Raw genomic sequence first — 18,687 nt, 5'->3', positions numbered from 1 at the left:
AAAAAAAAAAAAAAAAAAAGTTCTAGTTTCCCTTCCACACATGAAGTAGTTTACCCTGATTCTTCTTCTTTTTCTTCTTTTTTTTCCTTCCTTTTTTCATCCAAAAATCAGACAAGCTTTTTTTGGAACATACCAGAACATCTGGTTAACTTTTCTGTTCTCTGTTTGCACATGTTTCTGTACTTCCAGTTTCTAGGTAAAGTTGAAGAGTTTAAAAATAATTAAACATCTAAGAGAAACCAGTTTTTTCAGTATGGTGTTCTTCCAGCCTGTAAATAAACAGAGTACTGGGGATTCTCATACAATTTCCATCATAGTTTTTGCAGTTTAAGATTTTTAGAGGCATCCAGATTCCTGGATCGTGTCTGGTACATAGAGGTACATCACAACAACACACCTGAGGTACTTCTAGGTTTATTACCTTAGATACCCGTAGCAATCTATCCATGGCAGAGAAGAGCTTAGCGCACACTGTAACGTCCTTGAGAAGCTGATTAACATCTCTGAGCGCTTGTACATGTGATGGTCATCACAGTGTACCCGTGACAAAAATGTAATTCATGTGGCTTAATGGCATCATGCACTACACATGTGCCAGTTTTGGGGGTTTTAAATTACAAACTAAACTACATCTAGATGTAGTTTAAACTTAGCGATGTTGCAAATTGCAACGATGCAGCTGTCAGCTTGTCCCCTGGCTGTGGGAGAGGCAGGCAGGCTCCACAGAAAAAGAGAATAAGGCCCCTTGCCACTTCTACCTTAAGCAGGTGCCTGGCTCCTGCTGAAGGTAAAAACAGCAAGGGACTGGTCCCTGTGGTTTGTTTGGTGTTTTTTTGTGGGGCCTGCCTGCCTCTCCCATGGCTGGGGACAAGCTGCTGGTGGGCCAAGCAGCCCCTGAGCTGCAGGGGGCCCTGGTCCTTCCCTCCATGGTGGTGGGGCCTCCTGGGCTGCTAGTGGACAGGTGTCGCCCCAGCTCGGAGGCAGCACCCAGCTGGATCCAACTCTTCCCCGAGCCTGCCAGGCTTCCAGCACCCTCTGCACTGTTCCAACTATGTGGGACTGCCCAGGAATGGACTGACTTGCCCCTGGAGCAGCATAGGGAGGCAACAGAAGGGCAGCTGGGGGCCAGAGAAGGTGGTGGGGATGGTGCATAGGGCATGGGAGGTCCACCAAGTCTGCACTTCCCCAAGCCTGCCTTGGTTTCCAGCTCCCTGTGCACCATTCCTGCCACCTTTTTCCAGCCTCCATCATACGCAACTTCCCTCCTGCTGACTCCCCACACTGCCCCGGGGCAAGCCAGCTTGTTTCCATGCAGTTCTAGGTGGCAGCAGTAGTGCATGGGGCGCTGGAGGACCTGGCAGGCTCAGCAGAGTTGAATCCATCCAGGTGCTGCCTCTGAGCTGGAGCATCATCTACCCACTAGGAGCCCAGCCAGGTGGCCCAAGGGGGACACTGCTGCCACAGAGGAAAGGATCGTGGCCTCCAGCAGCTTGGGAACTGCTCGGCCTGCTAGCAGCTTGTCCCCTGCCTGTGGCGGAGTCGGGCAAGCTCCACTGGGGAGGGGGAAGGATCAAACATGAAGGCAGCGTGGGGGCCCAATCCTTTTTTTTTTTGTCAGAGCCTGCCCATCTCTCTCACGGCCGGGGGAGTGAGCTGCTGGTGGGCCAAGCAGCCCCTGAGCTGCAGGGGGCCCTGGTCTTTCCCTCCGCAGCGGTGGCACTCCCCAGGGCTGCTGGCACATGAGTGCTGCCCCAGCTTAGAGGCAGTACGTAACCCGATCCAACTGTTCCTCAGACTGATGTAAGGAACAGCACCTGGCTGGCTTCCAGCTGGTGGGCTCAGGGAACAGTTGGATTGGGCTATGTGCTGCCTCCAAGATGGGGCAGCACCCAGCCTGCTAGCAGTCTCAGCGGGGGCTCCACCACCACAGAGGAAAGGACGAGGGCCTACTGCCTCCCCCCGGCTGTGGGAAGGCTCTGGCTCTGACACACTCTCACTCTCACACACTCTCTTGCTGTAATATGACAGAAAAATTGAAATGGTGGGTTTCAATTAAAAACCCACTGTTTCAAGTTAGGGGACATAAAATAAAACCTTGGGGTTAAACCCCCATCACATGTATGAGTCCCTTCTGGTAACTGGCCCACACACAATTCCCTGTTGTTTTTGCTACGCTACTATCAGTACTCTCGTTAGCTTGATTACATCTACTCTATATGACAGCGACCACAATGAAGACATAACTGGTATAATGTAGACCCCATTAACTGATGCCATGCAGCATATTGGAATTCTGTCAGCAATCAGCTCAGACAAATTAATTCAGATGACTGAGAAGAATCCCTTAGCCCGCTCATAATGGAGCTCGGCAATTCATCTTAGCTTCTTTTTGGTATGAAAATTCATGAGTCCTTTGACTGTTTCTTGTCTTCGGACAACTCAATGCAATCATTTCAGCTCTCCGTGTAGATCCAGCGGTTTAAGTTTTTTCCATACCATTGATACATATGCATACACACTCTAATCTTTTATTTTGTTAGATTTTGAATTTGCAAGATGTCCCTCCATGGCATGATTGGCAAGACCTGAAAAAAGCCTGTACTGATGATCCCCAAGCTATCATGAGTGTTATTTTGGAGGCGAAGGTTTGGAATTTTATGTTCACTGTGTTACTGAAAGCTACAAAATGTTACTGCTGGATCTATATCTTCTTTTTTTGTCAGCCAATGTATTTAGATGCATGTTTCAACAGAGTTCAAGTTCCTAGAATAGATCCTTTAATAAATTGAATAATGTGGAACCTGAACTACTTGCTGCAAGAATTTAAATGAAAAGCAAGTACCCTAAAACATTTTTCTCCCAAAATAACCCGTTCCTTCCTTTCTGCTTTGGAAGTTGGAGGAGGATTGTGGTCTTGGGGGGTGGGGATATGTGTATATGTGCGTGATGTGCTGTTTTCTCTAAGGAGAAGCAGAGCTTGGTGTATGGTGTTTTTAGTTGTGGCAGAATCATTTGCATCTCCTGAGAATGACAGACCTAAAAAACAAAAAGAAATTTCTAGGCAAAGAGAGGGAGCTTAAGTTTACATTTTTTTACTTAGATTTTTAAAATTTAAAATACAGCTGCAGCATACCAGCACCAACTCTGTGGATCCAGTGGAATATTTCCTTCTGAAACTATAAACAACCAGGATGGGAACTCCCAGTAGTGCTTATGAATATGTATAAAGGTATTTATCCAAAAGCCCTTTGCCTTAATTGGCAGGTTGCAAAGGTCCCCTCAGTGTAGCATTGGGCTCTGGCAAAACTGCATCTTTTTATTTCTCCAGCACTAATTATTTCTCTGCTAGAGGAAGAGGAGTAATGTAAAGCTACAGAATTTTTCTTGCAAAATTAATGGGAATGAATGTCATGGGCATGCATAGCCATAATGAAGAAAGTTTGAGTTTTGTTTTCCTTGTATAGGATTATGAATTGTGTGAGAAATGGGGTCGCCTGTACCCTCTTCCAAGGGAACATTTGATTAGCCTTCACCAAGAACATCTCCTCCACTTGCTGGAGATAGGAGACACGGAAAAATCTTGGCAGGTAACTAGTTGCCTTACTATCTTTAACGGATAGGTCACTAGAGGACTAGAGTACCCAAACTGCTATTTGAGGCCTCAGTTGGGCAGTTTGCTCAGAGCTTTGGCTGTGTAATTGGAGACAGGAACTGCCTATTTCATTACAATATACAACAGGACCCAGTGTATGGTACAGCTAGCCTGGCTGAATCCACTTGAAACGTTGCCTACAGGGAACCTTGGTCTTGCCATCCGTGTTAAGGACGGTTTTGAGCCTTGCTGTGGAACTACACTATTGTTAAGCACAGGTATTTAAAAAAAAAAAAAAGGTGGGGGGCAGACTCTTATAAGAACTTAAATTTATTAAAGTTAATTTATTTGATTTATTTACATTTTAATGAATTTTAGGTTTTGTTTAATTACCATTTGATACTTCGGGGTTATCTTTTTCCATTTCTTCTTTGTAACCATGAGGGTTCTCAACAATTTCAATGGCAGCTGAGATTCTCACAAGCATCCAGGCTCTACAGACTTAAAACAAACACCAAATACTATGAGACTCGATTACATGAGCCAAATATTGCCCATATGTTGCATGTTGGCTACTAGACCATTGCAAAGCAAAGAGGGCTTTGTGAGTGTCCTGCTTCAAATTATGTGGATTTTTCTGGATTTTTTTTTTTATGAGAGTTCTGTTGAGTAGATTAAATGGGGAAAATTTATATTTTATGAGAAAATAAGGATATTAAACAAACAAAGCAATATTAGCTGGGTGGGTTCTCCTAATTAAGTTAAAACATTGGTATTTCTTAGTTTTGATTTTAACACTGGAAACCACATTAGAACAGTCTTGTGTTGCTAGCGAAGAAGAACTAGGAAGTGAAACTAGCCAACAAACTGATCAGTCTGGCTTCATTCCTTGTTTAACTTGCATTACTCATTACAAAACTGTGTATCCTTATTTGTCCTTCCTCATGGATTGTGGAATGGGGCATCTAGGTAGTGGTGATCTATACATGGATGGTTTAAAACAGGGCTGTCCAACTGGAGGTCTGTGGGCCACATGTAGCCTGCAAGGGGTTATGTTGTGGCCTTCGGGGTTTGTGGTTGCTGCTGCTCCTGCTCTCTGCCCCGCATCCCTCTGGCTGCAACAGTTCAGGAGGTGGGGCAGAGCAGTGGAGCATGACTGAGGGGAGCTGATAGTGAGTCAAGGCATGTGGGTGCACAGTGGGAGGTTGTGGATGTGCTGTACAGCATTGGGGGCAGCACCTGTGCAGGTGTACAGTGCAGCAGTGAAAGGGGGAAGAGCATGCACAAACACATAGTGCAGCCAAGCGGCAGGTGCACAGTGCAGCATTTGGGGTGGGGGGTATGGTTATCATATGTCCTAGTTTTCCTAGACATGTCTTCTTTTTTTGGACCCCTGTGCTGTGTCCAGGCAGGTTTTTAAAATAAGAACCAAATGTCTAAGCTTTTTGCTGTTCCTCTGCTCTCCCAGCTGGTTGCTTCAAGACTGACTGACTGTCAGGGGTCGAGAGAGAGAGACTGCACAACACGGAAGCTGCTTAGGCAGCAGGGCTGGGGGGGCAGGGGTCTGCGGGTCAGGAGTGAGGGGCACTGGCAGGGCTGGGGGGCAGGGGGCTACATGTTGGGAGTGAGGTGGGGAGTGTCTATGCAGTGTGTAGCCCAGGGGACCATGGCTGGGCTTGAGGCAGTCTGCAAGGTGTTCAGCTCCCAGCTGCTTAGAAGTTGAACAGCCCTGGTCTAAATCACCTTAAGGTACTTAAGAGATTGTAGCAGGTTAAATAAAATGTTTGGGGGACTAACTTTAGAGGTAAATATCCTGCTCAGTCTGAGGCAGTGTGCCAACAGACCTCAGATGGTCCCCAGCTGCATGGTCAGGATAGGCTGCCTATTGCATTTTTTTGCTTTTTAGCTCTTACAAAGAATAGAAGACCCTGAAATTCGCCTTGCCATAAGCGAACAGTCTCTTGACCAACACCCCAGCTTGGGAGCCTCTCATTTCTTAGCTGATTACCTCACTACGCACTTCTACAAGTACCTGACAACTGCACGTCATAATGAAATCCAAGCACTTTATATGGGATCAAAGGTGAGCAAAGTTATTGAATTTTTGCCTTTATAGTAGCGCACAGCTCTACAAGCACCTAATTATAGATCTGGCAGGAGAGATCTCTGCCACCATGTGGGAGGCCCTCATTTCATTTCTCAGTCCCTGTCATGACAGGATAAATGGGGGCAAACAGTGGGGTGGGAAGTTGGCTTTTAACCTCCTTTGCATTTGCATTTGTTGTATGCTGGGGCTATTGTCACTGCCAGCATCCACAGAGCAGCCTTAGGGGCTAAAAGGTTGCAGGAAAACAGAACAGATCACAATGTAGAAGATCAAGGGGGAGGGAAGCAAGGTGTGGCATGTGTGTAGGGGCTGTTTTTGTCTTTGGTAGAAGTATAGGAGGGTCTCTTGCTCTGAGAGGAAAAGTGTAAAGGGATAAAATGAGCAAGCATTAGTCATCCTTTCTTTGAAACAGCTGTTCACTCAAAACAATCTAGATGTGGAGCTGCTACCTAGGCAAAAATCCTTAGCACTTAAATATGGCGAATTTTTGTTTGAGGTGAGCAATTACAATTCCTTTTTCTGTATACAGGAAGTGGGCACACACAGACCACCTGTCTTAATGCAAGTTAGATGCAATCCATGTCCAAGCTGGAAAAAGAGCTTGACACTCCTATCTCTGGTACCCCTGCTCTAACCACCAGCTGTTCTACCCCAGTTTAAACATGGATATTGAAACAAATAGAAAAGTAATTTGAACTGTGATTGTTCTTTCCTCTAATGTTATACTAGCACACTTATTTTTGGAGCTCAGTGAAGTGCCAGGTACTTCTTTCATGGCCATTTCCTTTGCCAAAATTACCCTTTATAAGGCATGATGTTGTATTAAAAAGGGGCCTCTTTTTTTTTTTTTTTGAGAATTCTTCCCTCCCACCTTCCAGCTTCTGGGAGCAGTGGGAGCTAAAAATGGAAATTTTACAGATTAAGCTAATTATTTGTCAGCTCTTTTTTTGATGTAAGGATACAGTTCTGCCTTTCTACCCATCTCAATCATCTTATGAAGTGGAAGTTGGGTGCTGTGTGAGATCACCAGATTATAAATGTGATTAAAACATTTCTTTCAAAAAAGAAAAGAGTAGGAAAGTAATTAAGTGAATTGCCAAAGGCTGTGACAACCAGGAACAGAATCTGAAAGTCCCCACTCTGTCTTGACCCCTAGCTATCTCTTTCAAACATCAACCAGCCAATTAGTTCAGGTGGGGATGGGAGTGACCAAACCTTGGATTCTGGTTGTGTGATTTAATGGTCTCCCTGTGTCTTTTTTTGTGCCCAAGGTGTTGCTGACTCTTCCTGAGCCTTATCGTGTTAACTACTCGCACCTGTCCTCCAAGCCATTGCTCATGCTGGAGCAGCTCCTCATGAACATGAAGGTGGACTGGGCAGCAGTGGCTGTGCAAACACTGCATCAGCTGTTGGTTGGGCAGGAGATTGGCTTCACTGTAGAGAATATTGATACTTTACTCTCCAAGTATGCAGAGAAAGCCCTTGATTTCCCCTACTCCTTAAAAGAAAAGAGATCAGGTAATTATATTTCAGAGTTTCTCATTCCACAAGGGAAGGCAGGGGCAAAAGCTTGCTTGTATCAGATTTACCCCCAGGAGCACCCCACACCATGAATTTGCACGTGGCTGCGTCCATTTCTATTTAGCTTAGAAAAGTTCCTTTATGGGTCCTCTCTCTTTCATCAAGGCAACTTACTATTTCACTCAAGGCCTCATGCCATTTAATCACTGACAGTTCTGACAGGCATGAAGTCTAAAACCAAAGAGCAGTCTAATTCCCTAGCTCTCCTTCTTCCCCCTCCCCTCAGATAGTACAGATCAAACCAGAAGTCATCTTAAGGGGAATATTCCCCACCCCTCCAAAACAAGATAAAAACCCAAGCCCAGTTTAGGTGAAGTTCTATGCAACTGATTTCTCTTTGCTTCGAAACCCAAGGGATGACAAGGTCAAACGGTTATAAGCTTCTGCAAGACCATTTCAGGCTGGACATAAGGAAGAGTTTCTTTACTGTCCGAGCCCCCAAGGTCTGGAGTAGCCTGCCATCAGAGGTGGTTCAAGCACCTACTCTGAATGCCTTCAGGAGAAAATTGGATGTTTATCTTGCTGGGATCATGTGACCCCAGCTGACTTCCTGCCCCTGGGGCAAGGGGCTGGACTCAATGATCTTCTGAGGTCCCTTCCAGCCCTCATTTCTATGAAACATCTCTGACTGGAACAGCAGAGGGTGCCACAGGTTGAGAGGTTGGTTAGCAGAGTTGTATTTACAGCATCTGCCTGTTTTAGACCACCATCTAACCACTGAACTCCATTTAATAAAATAAAGCTGCATCTCTGGGTCCTTTTAGTCACTTGACAACAAGTGGCGAATGGAGTCTCACACTGTTCTATTAGTTGGGTGATTTGCAACCATTTTAGGTTCAGGGCACCCTTCCATAACTTTTCTGTGTGTAGTGGCAGCCCAATTGAGTATTGTGCTACCTCAGGGATTCTCAGATAGCAGCACAAATGCAACATCAGGCAGCCTCTATATCTACCTTTCATCACCTTTATGAACAGCTTGTTTGGTGGAAGTCAGATTAACTGTAGTCTAATATTAGTGAGAACGATGGTACCTGTCATATTAGTTCTGGATTTTTTTTAATGCCCCTGTGCCAAAGACCCTTTATCTGTTTTAAGGCTCTTAGTGGTAAAAGCCTTTTATTTCATTTTTCTGTAGTTTAAGGAATCATTTATTGTCTGATTTGTTATGCAAGTTGTGTGAAGCTCATCACAGCAAGTAATTCTGTGTTTTACCAACACATTGATGCAATTGCTATGAACAGATTATTCTCTAATCTTTCTGTTGCTAGAAAAGCGCATGACCTAGTATTTATCTGTTGTTTCCTTTGCCCTAGATTCTGTGATTCGCATCCAAGAGAGTCTCAGTCAGGTGTCAGAATCGGAGACCTCATCTAAATCAGGATCAGCAGAATTAGTCACTGCTAGTTGTCCTGGTAAGATGCACTGCGCTGTGCCTCTGTGTTTTTTTCATGCTATTTTGTCCTCCCATCAGCCCTAATTCTGCATCCTACCCCCTCTAAGTGATAACTTCCTTCTCTTTTCCAATTCAGCATAAGTCAATAGTAATTAAAAGCTGCTTTTTAGTGCATGTAAAGTGAGTTGTGGGGTAAACAGATGCCTCTTGGGTTCTTGATGCATAGCATTGCAGACTACTCGCACAGTTGGCACCACGTGGTCCATGAGGATGTGTTGAAAATAAATGAGCTGTAGAGACTGAACTTCAACTTCAAGCGTGAGAGAGTTCCCTCTGTGCCAGGTTCAGGACATATAGCTGAGTGATATAGGATTATGCAAAGCTTCTTCAGTGTCTACTGGTGTCCTGGGAGGTCAATGTGACGCTTTTTTTCAGGGCTTGTTTGCATTTATAAACCTTCTGCCAACAGATATCAACTGCCACAGGGAAGTTACCACAGTGTGTACATCCATATAGCTTTTGGTACCTTGATGTGGCTTGTGACTGTCACAGCTGTGCCAACAGCCTTGGACACCTGAGTGGCTGCACTACAACTGTAGCAGCAGCATGTGCAGCCTACCCTGGAAGGCATCAGCTGTTAAAGGGGACATGGCAGGCAGCAGAAAGCATGGGCACATGCTTTCTTTTGCCTGCTGGGTTGTGCTAGAAGGCTCCTCTTGGTCAGAAAGCTGGTGGTGTCCTTCCAGCAGAAAGAAGGGAGTCTGCCATCACAGAGGGGTTGTGAATGAGTGTGTTCTGTTCTGTTAGCAGAAATCTGTAGCGTAGACCAAACCTCCATCATCTAGGGCAAGGCTGTCCAACTAGTGGCGGTGGGCTGCATACACTGACCAAGGGTTAATATAACAGGTTGGACAGCCACTAATCAGAGATGATTTAAGCATAGCTGTGCCTGTGTTCTACTATGGGTATTTCCCATACTTCTGGGTTTTGCTGGTTGCCTTTTCCCTGTTTTCTGCTATGTCAAGGTGTTTTTAAGCCTTCCTCAGAGGCATTGGGTCTTGGCTGCAGCCAAGGCTAGAGATTTTGACTGGAGTGCACCAGTGCTCCTGCTGGGACTAAAGCTGGAGTTTGCTGGCTAGAGGGTCTTGCCCCTCCACTCAGGGTCAGATCAGTTGCCATATTTGGAGTCAGAAAGGAATTTTACTCCATGGGTAGATTGGTACAGACTGTGAGGGGCTTTGCCTTCCTCTGTAGCAGGGGATGTGGCCTCCTACCTGAGATCTCTTGAACGTATATTAACAAACTTTTATAAAGGCAAGGAGGTCTCATTTGTGTGCATTATAATACTGTCGAAGTTCTACAACAATACAACTATAATGTTCCAGTAAGTGGCTTAAATTTGATTTCCCCATGTGTGTTGTCTTGTCTGTTTAAGGCATCATCCAGTCTTCAAGTCCCAGCCTACAGCGAAATCTGTTCCCTCAAGAATTTGTCCCACCTGAGAAACCACCACCAAAGCATCAGTGGATACCTGATGAAACTGAAATGATATGTATGGTGTGTAAAACTGAGCGTTTTACCATGGTAAGGAGCAAGGATCAAATACTAATTACTTCTAGAGCTCAGATGGGGCATGATTTTTTTTCAGCTGGTGATATAGTCTGAATAAGTGTTTATATGACATCAGCAAGTCACAGTCTACAGAACTTCATCCTCAGACTCTAATTTAGAAGATAGTGTGAAGATTTAAAAAAGCTATAGTCCAACTGTGTATGGGATTTTTGTTTGTTTGTATTTGTTTTGTTTTTATTTGTTTCCTGCATGCACCCCTTTCCTTTTTCCAAATCAAATAGGGCATGTAGCAGGGAGGAGATAGTTCTTGGGTAGACCATAACAGAATTCTTGAAGTTTAAAAACATCTAGCCATTTTGCTGTCTGTCCTTAGTTGTCTTTAATGGCATACATTCACTTATGAGCTGGGGTTGCTCATGTGAAGGAGGGAAATGTCAGCTGCTAATGCATTACATTTTTGCAGTTCTTAATCATAATTGCTTCTTATGCCTCAGTTTAATAGGCGCCATCACTGCAGACGTTGTGGTAGGCTTGTGTGCAGTTCTTGCTCTTCCAAAAAAATGGTGGTGGAAGCTTGTAGAGAAACCCCTGCTCGCGTATGTGACCAGTGCTACAATTACCACAACAAAGAGCATCCATGCGGCTTAGTCAGAGACACAAGCCTGTAAGTCTTTGAGCGCACATTCTGTATAATTCTGTGCACGTGTCCTCAGCTGAGTGTGCATTTCAGCATAATTCTCAGAGATGAACAGTCTGGGTTCATGGTGTTTTAGCTGGATAACTTATTTCAGAAGCCTAGTGATATGGACTCAGCTGCTGGAATTTTCCAGCACTAGGTACCCAATATCTTTCTTCATTTTGTAACATGGGAACTGCTGTATTGGCAGCCCAGGAAACTGATCACCTCTTATCCCCTAGAAATTTCTGTTTGTGGTAATGGTACAGGCTTCCTGCATTTACACTACACTTTGCCAAGGTACTTTCATTTTTGTCTCCATGAAGACTGCTTCCAAGGATTGATTAATTCAATTTTTATATGTTCCAGAAGTGATTTCATTGAATAAGCATATAAGGTGTTTATGACAGTGGGTATGTGACACGGTCACTTGTGTGGTGACAATTGACATTGAACTCATTTTGCACAGACTAGATAAGCTAGTGTAGGGTGTAGTTAGGAGAGGTAAGGAACAGTGACCCTCCTCCGTTTCTCTCCCCTTGCCCCCTCCACTCTACTATCAGCCTGTCAGTTGGAGAGACAGGAGTACTCTACGGTTCTTTGATAGGATACATCAGAAAAAAAAAAACAGGCCTGTGAAAGGTTATGGTGTAAATTTGAGAGACCTTGCAGCACTATCAGAGCAGATCAATAGCTCCCTGTCGCACTGTAGGCAAGCACTGAGCGGAAGCTTCTCATGTTAATCTTGTTCTGTGTGGGACATTGTATGAGTGTTTGAATTTTTTATTCATGTAAGGGTACTTCTCCAGGGCAGGTTAGTTAAGGGTAGGGTAGTATTGTGTAATAAGGAATAAGAGCATTTTTTCTGTCTGTACCATTGGCAGCTTGCATTGGGCTGAAGCAGCATAATCCCAGCAGGACAGAGCTCAAACCTGGAGGTCCAGAGTTCTGATTTTTTTTTTTAAGGTCTGAAATGCTTTTTCTCTTTGGCATAATGCGAGTTTCCTATTGATCAGTGCTGATGTCTCCCAACTGCTCAATATGTGTTCCCTTTTGATACAGTGGGCATGATGATCTTCTGCCACAGAAAGTTACCAGGATTCGTGTTGCTGGACTGTAGTATGTACTTGGCTCTGTCCCTATTTTCTATAAACTATAATCTGAGAGAAGTGATTAATCAAATAGTTTTTTGGCTAGGACTGTAGAAGTGATAGCTATGTTAAATTCCTTTTTTTAAAATAAAATAATCATTTTGCCATGTGTTCAGATGGATATAAAGGTTTTTTTTCTCTGTCTCTCTTTTAGCACAAAAGAGGAAGAACAGGACTCAACAGAAAGTAAGAATCCAGACTAGCATTCAGTAGTCTCTCTTTTTAAAATGTACCCAGTGATAACTGGTGTATTGGAGTCAGGTTGCAGTCTCTTCCATAACCAAAGATTTATCTGTTTATAGAATATGTTTGCTGTTTTCACCCATCAGGCCAGAATTGGGTGCGCAAGTAACCATTGGTGGGGGAAGGGTTATGCTTCTGGGTGTCATGACCAGCTCTTAAACACTGTGACCTGACCATGAGAAGTCACTTACACTTGTTGTGCCTCAGAGTTTCTTCTTTTTTCCCCCTTGTTTCATAGAATGGAGATAAATAGATACTGGTGTCCTCACAACATCACAAATACTTTTAGAAGCACTTTAGACTTGTTACCTATTTTCATCAAAAGATCTCAAAGTACCTCATTTCAAGGATTGAAGTATTTTTCTTTTTGGTGCCTGGTTTAGAAATTAGAACCAGCCCTTTGGGGCATACTTCAGGCATATTTTCAGTCCTGCAAAGTGTTTCCAATCATAATCAAAGAAACCCACAAAGCAGGGCGGCTCTCTGGAATACTGGGAAATAGTAAGGGCATTGTTACTCTGTTAGCTGCAGAAATGCTGATGATCATCTTAGTGCTATCTTGCAGTCTCACCTTCAGCTTGCTGGCATATCTGTTGGGAGTGGCCACACCTTAATGAAACAGGAGCTGGGTAGTGCAGATCAGAGAGAATCCTGCCCTGGAGTGGCATAACTTTGTGCCATACAATGAGTGTTTTAAGCCACTTAAAGGTATTAATGTGCGGACAATCCAGGGGTTTAAGTTACCATCACCCATTGAGAATTTCAGGAGTCACCCAAAATTAATGTGTAACAAGGCCCTCATTGAAACTCTCCCTAAATCCTAAATGTTATAAAACTTCTCGCGTAGCTCATGAAATGCTTAACAGTTGGTATTTTCTCCTCTTCTGTGGTTCTCTCTCCTAGAAAAGAAAATAGACTGTTTAAGCACTTTGCTGTTTTAAAACAGATCTTGTTACTATAAGCAAGAGGAGTTGCAGAGATCTAGTGAAGAGCAGTGTATATGAGACACCATATATGAGACTTGACAAAGGCAAAGAGAGACTGAAAGAGTTAAAATAATACTTCTAGTGGCTGCATCTCTCATCTCTTTCACATTTCTGTCTGTCTGATATTTTCTGTACTTTTATCTCATTGGACATACATACCTCCTGTGAAATTTGTCAAGAGAGAACAGCAGCAAGGGAATCAAGGCTTTCAGATGAAATGGGAAAGGATTCTAGAAGAGTAATGCTAACTTTATTGTTTTGAAGCAATTGGTTTGTCCTAATATACATCTGGCCCTGTCTCCTAGTTCCGTTTGGGCATAATTCTCTATTTATCTTTGATATTCTATACTGCTTTCATCTCTATAGTATCTGTCTGGTCTGTTAATCAGTAGGAATAATGAAGTCTCTGTCATTTTCCCATCTTGAGGGTAAAAATCCTGTACTGTGTTGAGAGTGGGGTCTTTAGGAAAGGAGTGTTAAAGTGCGGGGGAGAGAAGGGTGATGGGAAGATGGTAGCACTGTTGTCACTTTTAATATCTTTCCACTTTTATCAGTCAGTTATCAAATCAGCGAATCCAAGCAAAGCATTTTAAATTGATTTCTGATGCCAGACAGCTTTTGTCTGTTTACAGCGGTTCATAGAATCATAGACAATTAGGGTTGGAAGGAGACCTTAGGAGGTCATCTAGTCCACCCCCCAGCTCAAAGCAGGACCATCCCCAACTAGATTATTCCAGCCAGAGCTTTGTTGAGCCAGACCTTAAAAACCTCCAAGGATGGAGATTCCTCCACCTCTCTGTCTAGGTGTAACCTGTTCCAGGGCTTTACCACCCTCCTAGTGAGAGAGTTTTTCCTAATACCCAACCTAAACTTCCCTTGCTACAAAGACCATTGAGACCATTGCTTCTTGTTTTGTCATGTGCCACCACTGAGAATAGTCTAGCTCTAGCTCTCAGTGTTAGCAGAATAATTCTCTGTTCAGAATTCAAGTTTGGACCAAAAAGGCAATTTAGTAATTGGAATGACCCAGTATCTTTTTTTTTCCGTACTATTATATCTCATGCGTTACAGTACTAAGGTTAAAAGCTACAAGCAAATGCTGTATGTCACATGAAATTCCCAAGCCCTTCCATTATAGATAGGGTGATCAGGGGCTGGTCTCCGAAATCTGGGACTGTCCCAGCCAATTTCGGATGTGTGGTCACCCTGATTATAGATGTATAGATTACAGCAGACACTCTTAGTCATTATGGTTTGAAGTGCTGCACCTTTGAAAATGTGTTGGTCTCACCCTTCAAACAAGCAGTTTTGCTTTAGTCTAGGACAACAGGTTCTGGATGCTTTAAAAAAATCATGTCCCAAACAATGGAGTGGACTAGATCTGGATTTGAAATAATGGAAAGAAATAAAACCCATGGAAAAATTTCAACAGAAAGGGAGAAAATAGTGGAAAACTGTAAATCTTGTGTGGAAAAACAAGACACGAGCTTTTACCTGGAAAAAAAAGATGGAAAGGCATTTTAAGAACTTTTTCAAGTCAAAAATGCAGTTTCCCATAAAAATATAGGTAACTGTCCCTTCACAAAGACCTTCGTCTTGGAGTGAAATTTGCTAGCTTGCAGATCCATCAACCCAAATCTGAAAAATGATTTAACTGCTAATTTTCTTAGTACCTCCTACAATGTGTTCATCAGTGTCCCTTTTTAAGCTCCCAATTCATTTCTGTCTTCCGCTTTTCTGACCAGTAAATATTAATATTTTAGCTTGTAGAAGGTCAGAGAAAAAGTTGGATATATTTTGACATTAAGAGGCACAAAAAGGTTCAAACAATTTGAAAATTCATTTCAAGGACCTGAGTTTTTGTTAGCTGGAGGGTGGGTGTTATTTAGACTCAGTTTGCATCTTGAAACAACAGGAGAATATATTTTGAAGAAGAAATGTCTCTGGTTCGGTGTGCATGCTGAATGCAGTGCATGAGATTGCTTTATCCCATTGACTTTGAGCAGTTGTTTACTAAGAAGAGCACAAGTAGCTATTTTATACAAAAGAACTTTTCTTTTATATACAAAAGAACTTTTCATGGTGTTTTCAGCCACATTTGCTGCCCTTTGTGCTATTCTGATTTAACGGATTGCTCATTCTCACCAGCAGGAATGCCTAGTAATGAATGCTTGGGTTACTCTGCAGTGATGCGAATACCAAAGGCAACTGAACTTGAGTGGCTGCTTTCTCTGAATGAAGAAGAGAATAAAATTGTGCGCAGTGAATTTTATTATGAACAGGTGAGAGAGGAAGAGGGAAAGAGGAGTCCAATGTAGTTTCCTCAAAAAATGTCAGTAAATACGGTTTCAGTGCGTCTTTCAAAAGCTTTGTAGTCTTTCTTTCCCTCTTAATTGTCAGGCTCCTAGTTCTTCCTTGTGTATTGCCATCCTCAGTCTACACTGTGATAGCATAGCATGTGGCCACCAGCTTATAGAGCACTGCTGCAGATTGTCCCGTGGTCTGATTAACCCTGAAGTGGATGCCGGGCTTCTCATGGACATCATGAAACAACTGCTTTTCAGTGCCAAGATGATGTTTGTCAAAGCTGGAAGGAGCCAGGATCTAGCTGTGTGTGACAGGTAAAGTGATAGTTGTCCTTTGGGACTCGCAAGAGTCTTGTCAAGACCTTTAGTCTTGTGTATCTTTTTAAAGAGGCAGTCAAGCAGTGTTAAGAAGAGGTGCTGTTTAGTGTTCCTAAAGGCTACATGTATTCAGAAAAGTTATTGAGAAAACTGGATTCTGAGTAGAGCTGTTTGCACTGACTCTTCAAATTTGATACCTCTGCTGTTGGGGATCTTTTTGGTATGTTTTGTTGGTTTTAGCGATGTGTTTAGTATAAAGTTTTACAGTGGAACGTGTCAGGAATTTGAACCTTATTCCTTTCTAGAGCTTCACATCGAGGAATACAGCGAGAATTAGAATATATGGCTTCCAACCTGCTGAATAAATAATCCTCAAAATTAGACTCAGATCTTTTCTGTCTTCATTTCTTGTTTATGAGCTGCACTGAGGAATGCACTAACCTGTACATTCAAGTGAGAAGCGGGTAGCAGCAGCAGTAAAAGGAGTCTAAGACAGTGCATTAATTTATGAAGATTAATCTGAAAGGCTAGTGTGAAACTTGGAAGTACCAGTGATTGAGAACCACCATTGTAAAAGATGTCTTGGTGCCTACGAGGCCCAAGAGATACTTGTTTAGTTTTGTTAGAGCGTGAAAGCACATTGAATGTATATGTGCTCATTCAGTTTCTGCTTGCTTTTCTCCTTCCTAATAGTTACATCAGCAAGGTGGATGTGCTGAATATTTTGGTTGCTGCTGCCTATCGCCCTGTCCCATCTCTGGATCAGATTCTGCAGCCAGCAGCTGTAACAAGACTAAGAAATCGGCTTTTGGAAGCAGAATATTATCAGTTGGCTGTTGAGGTAAAAGGAGTGGAGGAAACGAAGATATTAAGTCCTTCTTTTTAATAATCTTACTGTTTTTGTTTGTATTCCCCATTGATTTTAATTCTTGTGATGTGTGTAACAGACAACACTTTAAAATACAAAGTAGTTACTGAACTTCGGTCACAATTGAAGGATTATATTTTGAGAGGGTGCACCCTTTTCCCCTGATGTTTAATGTTAATTTCTTTGCTACGAGGTACTTTATGCTGGGAGCCAGTTGGCCCCAAGGGAAGTGGTATGGGAGCCCCATTGCTTGGGAGAGTTAACCTGAAAGGATGTAAAACAAGGAATACAATTCATGGAGGAATCTGGAATCTGATGGGAAAGCTAGGACCTCCAGTCCAGTAGGTATTCGTTTGCTGCAGCTTCTACCCTTGTGTAATTCCATAATGATACCTAAAGTCCCTGCTAGAACCTTGACGTGCATACACATGTGAAACAGCTGTGATGAGTAAAGCTTTGAGAACTTTTACTATACTTTGAGAGCCTATATACTAACACCAGGAGCATGAGGAGCAAGCAGGAGGAGCTAGACCTCCTACTCTTCATTGTGTATTATGATCTAGTAGGGACTATGGAGACCTGGTGGGACTCCTCACACAACTGGAGTGTAGCTGTAGAGGGCTACACCCTGCATAGAAGGGACTGGGTGGGGAAGAAGGGAGGAGGTGTTGCTCTCTATGTGAAAGAGCAGCACACCTCCTTGGAGGCTGACATCGGCTCTAAAAATGGACAGCTTGAAACCCTCTCTGGGTCAAGATGTGGGGAGGAGGTGTGGACACACAGTAAGAGAAACCTAACTGTAGGTGTATACTACAGACCACCAAACCAGGAGGAGGAACTTGATCTCGATTTCACCCAAGAATTGACTGAGGCTGCACACGCATGTGACATGGTCATCATGGACAATTTCAGTTATCCAGACATCTTCTGGGAGGAACACTCGGACAAGTTGGATCAGTCGCGATCCTTCCTGATCTGTGTCGAGGAGCTATTCCCGACTCAGGAGGTGCATGGGCCAACCAGAGGTGGCACTCTGCTAGACTTGGTCCTGGCCAAAGGAGATGACCTGGTGACCTTCTTAAATATAGAGGGAAGTCTGGGTGACAGCGACCATGAAACCATCATGTTCACTGTCCGACATAAGGTAGACAAATTAGATATAGCAGGATTGAAGTCTTGGACTTCAAAAATGCAATTTTCAACAAGTTTAGGTCACTAGTAGAGCAAGTGCTGCAGGACCAGGGACTGAAGGCAAAAGATGTGCATGAAGAGTGGTTGTTCCTTAAAGATGCGATCCTTGAAGCACAAAGGAAGTCCATTTCCATGGAGAGGAAAGGTTACAGAAGAGCTCGGAAGCCCTCTTGGCTAAATGGGGAAATCACAGTCCTCTTAAGAAAGAAGAAAGAGGCTTATAAACAATGGAAGCTTGGGGTGGGCCCCAAGGAGGACTATTCCACAATAGCCCACATTTGCAAGGAACAGATAAGACAGGCTAAAGCGGCGACCAAACTTAGATTAGCAACGGGAATCAAGGACAACAAGAAGTTCTTCTTTAGGTACACAGCGAACATGAGGAAAACAAATAGGAGTGTGGGGTCATTGCTCAACAACTCAGAAGAGCTGGCTGCCAGCACCCAGGAGAAAGCTGAATTCCTGAATGACTACTTTGCTTCCATCTTTCACTGGACTAAGGGGAAAACAACACCAGATAGCGTACAGGATGAGCACGGTAGGAATAATCGTCTTCCTACTATTACAGTAGAATCAAGGACTCTCCAATAAGCTTGCAGAAGGTAAGATTCTGAATAACAGCCAGCATGGCTTTGGTGCAGGCAACCTCATCTGCTTCTGTGACCAGGTAACTTGCCACCTGGACATGAAAGAGCAGGTTGAT

At 43.4% G+C, this 18,687-nt stretch overlaps 1 protein-coding gene across 3 annotated transcripts in view; it reads left to right on the top strand.

Annotated features, from left to right (window-relative positions):
- Positions 1-18,687, top strand: part of ZFYVE26 (zinc finger FYVE-type containing 26) — an 89,908-nt gene that overhangs the window by 39,741 nt on the left and 31,480 nt on the right. Inside the window, exons 23-34 of one of the 3 annotated variants that reach the window (XM_019519189.1) lie at positions 2,541-2,645; positions 3,465-3,587; positions 5,499-5,675; positions 6,971-7,217; positions 8,594-8,692; positions 10,109-10,257; positions 10,740-10,909; positions 11,984-12,040; positions 12,227-12,258; positions 15,450-15,583; positions 15,702-15,922; positions 16,619-16,766. In XM_019519189.1, the coding sequence (XP_019374734.1) occupies positions 2,541-2,645; positions 3,465-3,587; positions 5,499-5,675; positions 6,971-7,217; positions 8,594-8,692; positions 10,109-10,257; positions 10,740-10,909; positions 11,984-12,040; positions 12,227-12,258; positions 15,450-15,583; positions 15,702-15,922; positions 16,619-16,766 (1,662 nt within the window). The remainder of the gene's footprint in view (positions 1-2,540; positions 2,646-3,464; positions 3,588-5,498; positions 5,676-6,970; positions 7,218-8,593; positions 8,693-10,108; positions 10,258-10,739; positions 10,910-11,983; positions 12,041-12,226; positions 12,259-15,449; positions 15,584-15,701; positions 15,923-16,618; positions 16,767-18,687) is intronic. The other 2 variants (XM_019519192.1, XM_019519191.1) reach the window with 2 other exon arrangements.

This window comes from Gavialis gangeticus, unplaced genomic scaffold (assembly GCF_001723915.1).
Source record: "Gavialis gangeticus isolate Ggan-Ray unplaced genomic scaffold, GavGan_comp1, whole genome shotgun sequence".
NCBI classification, from domain to species: domain Eukaryota; kingdom Metazoa; phylum Chordata; order Crocodylia; family Gavialidae; genus Gavialis; species Gavialis gangeticus.
Note: the sequence above shows the minus strand (reverse complement) of the source record. Positions and strands in the feature narration are given on the sequence as shown.